Here is a 10,922-nt window from a genome sequence, read left to right as displayed (position 1 = left end):
TTGGAGCTTGGTCAGCCTACAACTATCACTGTTTGTCACTGCTGTGTGATACTGAATTTAAAACAGTCTCCTACCATGTTTACATGAAAATCATGTCAGGATGAAGTCCTACCACAGAGGACATCCATTCCATGCTTTTCTTCTGTTCCTTTTACAGTGTGGGCTTCCAAGGTGAAGAAGATATATCCCATGTGAATGTAGCTTAAGGTCTCTATGCTCACCTGCTATACAGCAGAATTGAAATGAAAACATTTTCATGTGTTTATATTATCTCATACAGAGCTAAATATAAGACTGGTTGTGTATAGCATTTTGAGTTGGAGAAGGAATGGTGAGAGATAAGCCATGATCCGTCCCTAGAAGTTGGGGTGTGTCTGCAGCCTGTATTTTCCTAGGACCCTTTTCAAGGCCCCTATGACCTCCTTATTCCTCAGGCTATAGATAAGGGGGTTTAGGACTGGAGTGACCATCGTGTAGAAAACAGAGATGATGTTGTCCTGCTTGGGGCTGTGGAGGGAACTAGGCAAGGCATACATGAACGTGGCAGCTCCATAGAACATCCCAACCATGGCCAGGTGGGAAGAACAGGTGACCAGGGCTTTCTGCCTCCCCTCATTTGAAGGCATGTGGAGCACAGTAAATAAGATTAATGCATAGGAGGTAACAATGACAGAAAGAGGGAGCAAGAGGAAAATCACACCTGTCACATACACAATAAGCTCATATCTGGAGGTATCTGCACAGGCCAACTTCAGAAGAGATGGGATCACACAAAGCAGGTGAGTTATTTTCCGGGACATGCAGAAGGGGAAGTGCATGGTATACAAGGTATGTCCTAGAGCACTCAGGGTTGCCAGGATCCAGGACATGGCCACCATGAGCCAGCAGACCCTCGTACTCATGAGAACCATGTAGTTCAGAGGATGACAAATGGCCACATACCTGTCATAGGCCATGAAGGCCAGTAGGAGGTCCTCTGCACCACCCAGCGTCAGTGCTAGAAACATCTGAAGGGCACAGCCCCCAAACGAGATGCTGTTTTCCTTGAGAAAAAAATCCAAGAGGGCCTTGGGAGTGACAACAGACGTGAAGAGCAGGTCCATGAGTGAGAGCTGCCCAAGCAGGAAGTACATGGGCACGTGGAGCCGGGCATCCACTGTGATGAGCAGGAGCAGCAGGCCATTGTTGGCCAGAGCCAACATGTAAAGAACTGCGAGTGTGGCCCAGAGCAGCTCAGGGGACCCACTGTCCTTCAGAATCCCCACCAATATGAAGCCACCTTCCAGGGTGGAGTTCCAGTGCTCCATTCTGTGCTGTTTCTTCAGTTGCTGGAACCAAATAGGTTCTCAATGAAACTTTCTCAGGGAGTTCACCCTAGTTTTGTCTTCTGTCACTATATTTAGTGAACAGGATCCTGTGAGATATATCTCTTCCTGTTAGTACCTATGTTTGCCTTATGACTTCTTAACTTTTAAATCTTTTTATGGAGTTATGATAAAGCATGTTGCTAATAGCTAATGATTTAGAATTCCCTTTAAATAAGACATCCAAGAGAATGAGTGCACACAAGCACCTTTAAAGACAGAAAACAATTCTATATTCATAGTTAAGAACTACAGTGGGCATTGGTTTAAAATCTGGCTTGTCTGGTTTATGCTTAAAATATACTTGGGATTCCAAGTTAGTACCAATGTTTTCTTATAGTAAAGCTCTATGACATCTCCTCACTCACAACATCTTCTCGGCAGGTGTGATATCTGCCTTCACTTTCCAGTCTTCTTGTTGTTGACAGCTTTGTGAACAGATGCCTTTCAGGTCTTAGAAACCTCGATCTCTTGTGTTGCTGAATTGTCCTCACATCCTTGAAAATCACCCTGCTACCCTTTTGGAGGAAAAAACAATTCTGGGCTAAACTGAATGGTCAGGTTAGTACAGATTTTGGAAGTAAACCTGCAGGAACAGTACAAAAGATGTTTGCTTATTTAAAGATAGAGATGCTTCCTCAGGAGGAATCAGGGAAAAGGGAATAGATGATATTTGAAAGGTATGGCAAGGTGTTTGTATTTAGGGCAAATGATAGAACTGGGTAGTTGTAAAAGAGGAGACTTCATAGAGAAGGCCCCAAATCATCCCATCACCTGAGGGTCAAAGCAAGATGCTGAACAGAAAAATAAGATTCTTCTCTCTCACGAATCTGGCAAAATGAGATGGGATGCTGGCCCTGCTGTGTCTGAAACTCTGTGATGGTGCTCGTGGAAGGGATTGAGGGGGGAGAAAGTGGAGTGTGTGGCATTTGTGGGACAGTGTTCACTTAGCTTGCTCTTTAGGAATACAGCTCTTCCACAGGTGAATGGAGGTCTTAGGAGGCACTCTGGAAGAAAAAAGAATACATGAATAAATTCTTTATCTATACTTCATATCATCTCCTCATAATCCTCCTATCTTCTGTTTATGTCATCATCCTTGTCAACTTGGAATGGGGACCTTTAAGTAGTAGAATAAAAAAATCCTGAAATAGGAAGGCTTTTCTGATCTAGCTCCTTTCATTCATTCCATAAACATTTGCAAAGGACATACAATGTATTGGGCGCTATAACTGATGCTAGGAAAATTGAAGATGTGAAAAACGCATTATACAAACACAATACACTTCCACTGGTGATGATTAATACATGAAGAAAAATGTAAAAATAGTCCACATAAGTGAGGTTTCAGAAAATGATTCACTGAGGAAGCAACATGTAAGCTACAAGCTGAGGATGAATAGGAGGCAGCTAAGAAAGAAAGAGTCATGGTATACTAGAGAAAGGGAATAACACTGTGAGGGTTAGGACACTGAGTCATGACAGAAGACTATCTTCCCTGAACTCTTGCTACAATGAAGTCTGGACAAGAAGCCAGCCAGAAAAACATCCTCTGTAATACTCTCTTTTCTTGGGATCTGACATCTTTCCTTTGCATCACAAAGCTAAAACTGCAGGTTTAAACTGAAAAATTTTGGCTGGAAGACACTGTTTGCTTATTGACAACAAAAAAACAAATTCAAAGGCCATTGGTAGCTCTGGCCAGGTAGTTCAGTTGTTTGGAGTGTCATCTTGTCACCAAAATGTTGCTGGTTTGATACTAGGTCAGGGTGCATATGGGAGGCAATCTCTTGATAGTTCTCTCTCACATTAATGGGTTTTTTTTCCTTTCTCCCTCTCCCTTCCTCTCTTTCTCTAAAAATCAATAAACATATCCTTGGGTGACGATTAAAATAAAGACAATTGCTAACATGGTTCCTGGTAAATATTTGACTTAAAATACTTTTCTTTTGTTGTATTAAATAAATGAATGGATAGAGTGGTAAAGGTAAGAAAATAATTAGGTATACACATTTACCCTGATTTCTGCACCAGGATTGTGGATGGGTTTTTAAAGGGCAGTAAAGCGAGCTTAGGTGAGGTGGTGATCCTTATGACTCAGGATCCTCCCTAGCTGCCTTCTTCCCCTTGATGCAGACCCCTGTCTTATCTCCTTGCCTGTTCTATGGTTCTTCTCCTTTAGGGCCATCTGAAGACAAAGGCCTGAGAATTCACACTGGGCCTATGGAGGAAGAGCTCCCTGTCTGGAAAACTGCCGGTGGTGGTGGGAACCTCAGACCAAGACAAGTCAACAGAGACTGAGATTAACAGAGGGGGATTGTTTTACTTCATAGGAAATGGTCAGACAGAGTCAATTAATAACACTAAGCTAAAAATTTATAAGCATATTTTATAGGTTATTTTTCTGTGTCATTGTTCCATATATTTTTAAATGCCATTATTCCAATTGGGTTTTTTTCTGTGGTTTTGGACTTTAACATCAAGCAGGCAGGTAGAGAAAAGCCACTTTGACTTCTAGATTATCTTTTTTTTAAGAGCACACATCAGACTATTAGAGGCCAGGATAATCCCAGTCCAAAAGTAATGAGACTTCTCCCAGGACAGGCAGGAACCCAGGTCTGGTGAGTGGAACAAACTGATTGTGGGTATACCCACATGTACAGGTTGCCTACAGTGTAGAAGGGAGTGGCTGAACTATGCACCCTGAGGGACTAAAGTGTATGAGAAGCAAAGCAGTGAGGTCTTGAGCCTGTTTCTCAAGAAGACTTTCAGGGTCCACATAATTTCCTTGAAACAGAGACAGAGCAGAGCCCTTACCTCATATGAGCAAGGGCACAGCCGCCAGACCGCTCCTATTGCACTGATTTACTTGAGGGATGAAGGTATTCAAGAAGACAAAGGAAGTAGTTCTTCTGGCAGGATGGTGTGCTGGTATGCATATGGCTGTGTCTGAGGTCAGAGATCAAAGACTCCTCCAGTTGCTAGCACTGCAAGTCCTCTCTGGCATGGAGATGAATGCAGACAGGCAGCTGAGAACCTAGATCAAGCTCCTGGGGAAAAGAGGTGGTCTCTCTCTTAACTTTTCTCATCTGCTGCTTTCTCTCATCTGCGGGCTTTCTTCCAAAGCCCTCACAGCTAAGGCCTTGTTCTGACTCAGATTTTCATGTGTTCTCATTCTGGTAAGGTCCATGATCAAAGATGAGCACAGAAGAAAATTGGATAAAAAGGTATGGGAGGAAGTACCCAAAGGAGGCCCTATGGGGCCCACCCTCACTGTCCCTGGAGTGACAGTAATTTAGGACCTTGTCTAGGGGGAGGCATGTGGTCTCACCTCCTCAGTTGACATGACCTTTCCTGAAAATGTTGGTTCAGGAAACAAAGATTTTAATGAATCCCCTGGGCAAGTCTCCTGGACTCCTGCCTGCACACTTCATCCACTAAATGAACTCTGAGGCCCAAGGGCTTGTTTTTTCTCCTATNGGCCCACCCTCACTGTCCCTGGAGTGACAGTAATTTAGGACCTTGTCCAGGGGGAGGCATGTGGTCTCACCTCCTCAGTTGACATGACCTTTCCTGAAAATGTTGGTTCAGGAAACAAAGATTTTAATGAATCCCCTGGGCAAGTCTCCTGGACTCCTGCCTGCACACTTCATCCACTAAATGAACTCTGAGGCCCAAGGGCTTGTTTTGTCTTCTATGGACATGCTAAGACTGTTTCCAAAACTCTAACTAAGCAGGCAGTATCATAACTTCCCCTAGAAGCAAGTGTCCCCTGGCTAGCCCTATACCTGAATTATAAAGTATTGAATATGTCTGTGGGTTCTGTAAATGCTGCCACTCCCCACACCATTCTTGGTGCCTCTAGTAGGGCTTATTACCAGCTAGAGGGAAGTGAATTTTACAGCGCTCTGTTTCACATCAGGTCTTCCTTCATTGGCCTTTAGTTAGCATCAAAGCATCCACCTGTTGGACTTTTCTATGCTGCTAAGTTATTTGTTTCTCCTTTGTACTCCATCTAATGCAGGTGAACACATGTGTACACGGATGTGGTCTATGTCCCTGCTCTCTGTGCCCAGTGGGCTCAGCTGCTTAGGGCTCTGAGGTGACACAACGACTGCCTCTACCCATCACTGCTCCAGTTCATGCCATTCTTATCCCTCTCCAATATTTTGTCAGGTGGCCCTCATTCTTCAATCTCTCTTTATTCACTCATTTTGTCAGTAAATGCTAAAACTGATGCTGGAGTTGTATCTTTATCTTCCAACTTTAAGAAAGTTAAAAATAAATTTTTATTTTCTGATTATAAAAAGAATATACTCAAGAAACTATTGTACAAGTATGACAACAGATATATCATACAAGATCTTCTTAGTTTTCTCATGGTAAAAGGATCATATCCTAAAGAAGCCTTTACACGTGCAAAACGTAAGAGCAGTATGCACAATAGAATAAGAACTGGAAAGAACCCTTATGTCCATCAACAGCAGAGCGGATAAATATTCACAAAAAGGGACATTCTACAGCCATGAAAATAAAGCAGCCAGAAGGACATACAACAATAAGATAACTTAGCAATCTAATATTAAGTGAAAAAAGAGAGTCCTGAGGATTACATATTATGTAATGTACTCCTTTTGCACATTTAAAAACTCAAATAAAAATAAACTTGTTATGACTACTTGTAGATTTAGTATAACTATATAAGAGACAAAAAGAGAATGATGGACGTAAGATTTGAGACAACAATTAGTACAATGAAAGGAGGCACAGAGAAAAACTGGTGGTGACCTAATAGTTAGATGAAGGACATTTCCAAGGCCTTAGCTTTCATTTCGAATGGTGAGTTTATGGTAATGATGAACTAACTCCTACACACCTGACTTCCAATCCTGCTTTCTGCTTTGTAGATAAAATAAGGATCACAGGCGATTAAATTCCTCAGATGCATACTTTCTTTTGCCCTCTTTATTATTTTATATCAGAATTATTTTTACTCCTTGGCCTTTTATTTTCAGAGGCATAAGCATGCATTCCCCATTTTAGAGCTAAATTCTCCAATTATTACTGAGATTAGATCTTTCTCATTTTCATGCTTGCTCTATTGCTTTGCTTCTACATTTATTGTATATGTTCTTACATCATGAGTTCTCTCAACCCTCTGATGCAGCTTCCAAATATGATCAAGATTTTTCTGCTACAAAAATCAATCCTTTGGTTTTATTTTTTTTGGACTATTTTTGGGGGACTGTTCATGAAATAACTTATTTAGAAACACAGTTGTTATTTGGCACATGATAAGCTTTAATTATTTAGAGTAAAAATAAATGTGTGTTACTTAATGTACACATATGGAGCATTCATTTTCTTTATAGCATTTCCTCACTTAACTTCCAATTAATACAACTAAAATTGAAACTATTATGCTTCTCTGTTTTTTCCATACCTTATTCTTCACATAAATACTTCTTTTTTTTTCTTATATTGACACAACTAGTATAACAACCTCTTAGACTGAAAGCGGGAGCCATTTTTTTTTCTTCTTTTCCTTTCCACCGACTGGTCCATTTAAATAGTCACTGGATTAAGTCCTAAAAAATCTCAAATCTCTCTCCTCCTCTATTCCTAGTATCACCAGCCTATTTTCTGACCCTACCATGTTTACTTGTTTTACTTCTGCAATCTCTCTGCCTCCTGTATTGCTCTTTCAAGTAATCTTCAGCAATGCTAATTGTATCATTTCAATTCCCTATTAAACTAATTCAGCAACTCTCTATTGTTTACAGACTTAAGTCCAGATGCATAAATCCAGTTCTAGAACATCTCTGCCTGAGTGCAGATGTCTCAGATGTCTGAAGGCCATCTGTTCCCACTTCCTAACTGTTATCCCATGCCCTCCATACTCAAAGGTGCAAGGATCTGTGCCTTCGCCTGTGCCATTTCTTCTATGGAAATTTACTTCTTGCTTTATTAATCAGATAAACTCCTAGTCATCCTCCAATACTCTCCACTAATGTCACTTCTTCATCCAAGCTTTCACATACTCCATTAAGCTGAGTTATTATTTTCCATCTTTTTGCTTCTTTAGGTTTTATACCTACCACTTTCAATACATCTCTTCTATCAGATAATCTATATTTACTTTCAAGTCACTCTGTTTTTTCTATTTTATGAATTCTTTGAAGATACAGATAATCAAGAATCTCATCTCCATCACTTACACAGAAGTTTTTCAATAAATATGTGTTGAAAAAATCCATAAGTATATCTCTCATACACATATTATCACTCATACAAATGTATACATATTTTCACTCGTGTGCCCAAACACAAACACATATAACCAGGAACAACAAAGTGTGAGTTAAGTATAAGAGATACACTATTTATTAGTGTGAGTGCCTGCAGAAATGACTACCAAGAAAAATGAAGCATGCTTACCTGGGCTTGGGAGTGGGTAAAGAAGCAAAGGCATGGGATTTTTTTATTCCTACTTTGAGCTAAAAAAGAAGCAAAAGTTATAAATTAGACAAACCTTGTACCTTCAGGAATTGCAACAAAGATGATAAAACAAGGTATTGAGTCTTACAATAACAAAAGTCCTCAAATAGCTGTTATATTTAGCTCACTTTTACATACAGAGATTTTCAAAATAAAAAAAAAAAACAGGTTTTCCTGTAGCCTTTTGTCTGTGGTAATGGGACAAGTACAAGAGAATGGGAATGCAGCCTCACCAAAGAGCAAGGGGACATCTAAAAGGGTCTAGTTTTGGAAATATAAGGTCAATGTGGAAGGTTATTACACTAGAGAAAAAAATCCTAATTCTTTTTTCTTCTGTGTAAAATATGATCCATGCAGGCACCTTGGAGCAGGATTTCTATAGTGAGTTATATACAAGGAGAGTTGAAGATGAGCCTCCTAAGCTGGGGAGGGTGGTGGCTAAGTAGGTGGAAGCTGAGCTCACTCATTTGGGCACCCGTCTGGGACACGTAGCTGTCCTTCCAAAGATCAAAGTGAACAGCAAACAGAATTAGAGCTGATATGAAGGCTGGAAGCCTAAGTGAGCAGAGGACGCTTCAAAATGCGTGGTAAGGAGGTGTTATAGGCAGACTGGGAAAGTGCCCCGCCTGATGCCTTAAGACAACACAGGACTTTAGGGGAGAGCCGGGTATGTGATCGCAGCCTAGGTCCTCTCTCCCTTCCCAGGGCTAGAAAAATGCAGACTCCCCTGGAGAGGCTTCAGCACAAAAAGTCGCTGGGGTGGGAACGAAAGGCGGGCCAGGTGGCAGGCACACACGCAGCTGACTGTGCACTCAAGCCAGGGTGGTGGTCTCGGGCAGGTATGGGGCAGTGCCAGAGAGTGGTGGAGACCCTGGCCCTACTTGGAGCTGGAAGAAGAGAAGGGCTGCCACTTGACTTGCCACGTCTGAGTTAGACTCTGGACTTGCCTCATAGATTGATCAAAAGGGTGCAAAGTGAGGTGGTTTATCCACATGCAAATGTGCTAAGTGGAGAGTGCTGGTTGCACAGCACTCCGAGGGTGCTGGGTGGAAACTGGGCACCTGTGATTATGGCAGCCTGGAATGAGCCAACTTCCTAGCAAATGTGTACAAAGTAAAAACGGATCAGCAAAATTGTCCAGGCACGCTTAGTGACTACCAGCAGGGGGCGCTCTTTTTTCTTTTTCTTTTTCTTTTTTTCTTTTTTATTCAAGAGTAACACAGTAAGTTCTGGAGCTGAGAAAACCAGAGACAGGTGCAGAAAGAAGACAAGGCAAAAACCACTACCTGAGACAAAGTTCACCTTGCCCTTCATTATAATTTACATTTTAAAAACATTTAATTTCTCTTTCTTTTTGTTTATATAGGTTATTGTTGTTTGGGTTTTTTTGTTTGTCTTGCTGTGGCTTGTTTTTCTCCCTGTCATATTATACCTTTTCTTCTTTCACTTCACTCATATTCCAAACAACTAACTACTATTGGTCTTTTACTTTTTATTCTTTTTATTCATATTATATATTTAACCATATTATTGTTATTCCAAAGACCATGCAGCACACCTTCCTCATCTTAATCCATTTGCCATCTTCCTGAGCTCTATTACTGTTGTGGTAAATTTATTTACTCTCACACTACGCTGACTTCCTATCCCTTACTCTCACTATTGCTCTTCTATCTAACCTCGAAGAAGTACTCCTCTTTCTTAAGTCAGCTCACATTCTTCTCCTCCTCTGATAAGGATCTTATTTCTTTTCCTCCTTATATAAACAGTAGCTAGTTAGGCAAAATACTATGGTTATTGCTGTACTGCTCCAATAGAACTCATAGTTGTTCACTATTTGTTGGTTCTTTAAACCTCATAGAAAATTCTCCCTCTGTCTTACTCCATTTTGCCTTCCCCTTGTCCCTGATCAGTGGCATAAGGAATCTTTTTCATTTTTTAAATTTGTTTTGTTTTCCCCTCTCTCAGCCTGGGCTTTACTCCTTAACTCTTACTAGTTTGCTTGCCCCATCCTCTTAAAATCATTTACTTTATGGTAGACATCTCATGTTCAATTTTCACTTTAGTATAATATTCTAATTCCCATTCTACTTTTATTGAACTTCTTCCAGCTATTGTAGCTATTGACACTGCTGTGGTTTTTCCCCAATTTTGATCCCATTGGTCCAATATCTTTTTAATTGTACCCCAGACCTCATAGTATACTTTTCCCTTTTCTTACTTGATTGTTCCCATCACCCTTACATGTTTTACTTACATTCAAAATTTTGTTCTCTCCCTATCTTCCCCAGTTTTGTCCCCACTCTTATCAATTCTCCTCCCTCTTACCACTCAATAACATTTTCCCCTCTTTTGATCACCTCATATTCCTTTTGTTGTATGTTTTTAATAGCCATAAGCTCTACCTTTATCAATATTTGCTCAAGTGTGGCTGAGATGGCTGATGCAATAGGGTGGTCACTTTTGCTGGCATAGATTCAGTTGCCTGATGATACTGCTTTGTTAACTAACACCAATACAACAACATACAAGACAAGGTGGGAGTTGTGACTACCAGTAAGCCTGCCAGAGGGGAGAACCCATCAACAAAGAAGATACCAGCAAGTATCTTCTTTGACCAGGTATAACAAGAGAGCCCACACAAATGGAAGAAAGGGCAACTCTTTGGAAGACAAGGAGATCAAAGAGACTGCACCAGTGAGTCACACAAACTCCTACCACAGAAAACCATCCCACAAAGACAGCTGACAAAGCAGAGCATCCTGGGTCACAGAAATAACCAAAAACAGTCACTCAAAATGTGGAGAGAAAGAAAGAGCCCCAAATTGAAAGGAATGGAAGAACCCCCAGTAAAAGAATAAAATGAAATTGAGGCAAGCCATCTACCATATATAGAATTTTAAAAAATGGTTATGAGGTTGCTCAAGGAACTCAGCAACAACTACAAGAAACTGAGTAGGAATTACAACATGAAAAAGGAAATTGAAAATATAAATAAGAACCAGGAAGAAATGAAGAATATAATATCTGAAATAAAAAATACACTAGAAGGTATTATAA

General features: G+C 40.6%; 1 protein-coding gene across 1 annotated transcript; it reads right to left on the bottom strand.

Annotated features, from left to right (window-relative positions):
• Positions 1-356: 356 nt before the first annotated feature.
• On the bottom strand, positions 357-1,322 carry LOC118988062 (olfactory receptor 2AG2-like). The gene has a single exon (XM_037047427.1). The coding sequence runs from the start codon at positions 1,305-1,307 to the stop codon at positions 357-359; it is 951 nt and encodes a 316-aa protein (XP_036903322.1). The 5' UTR covers positions 1,308-1,322.
• Positions 1,323-10,922: the final 9,600 nt, after the last annotated feature.

This window comes from Sturnira hondurensis, unplaced genomic scaffold, assembly GCF_014824575.4.
Source record: "Sturnira hondurensis isolate 20B ecotype Veracruz unplaced genomic scaffold, ASM1482457v3 Scaffold0005667, whole genome shotgun sequence".
Classification (NCBI taxonomy): Eukaryota; Metazoa; Chordata; class Mammalia; order Chiroptera; family Phyllostomidae; genus Sturnira; species Sturnira hondurensis.
This window is presented reverse-complemented; position numbering and strand designations above follow the sequence as displayed.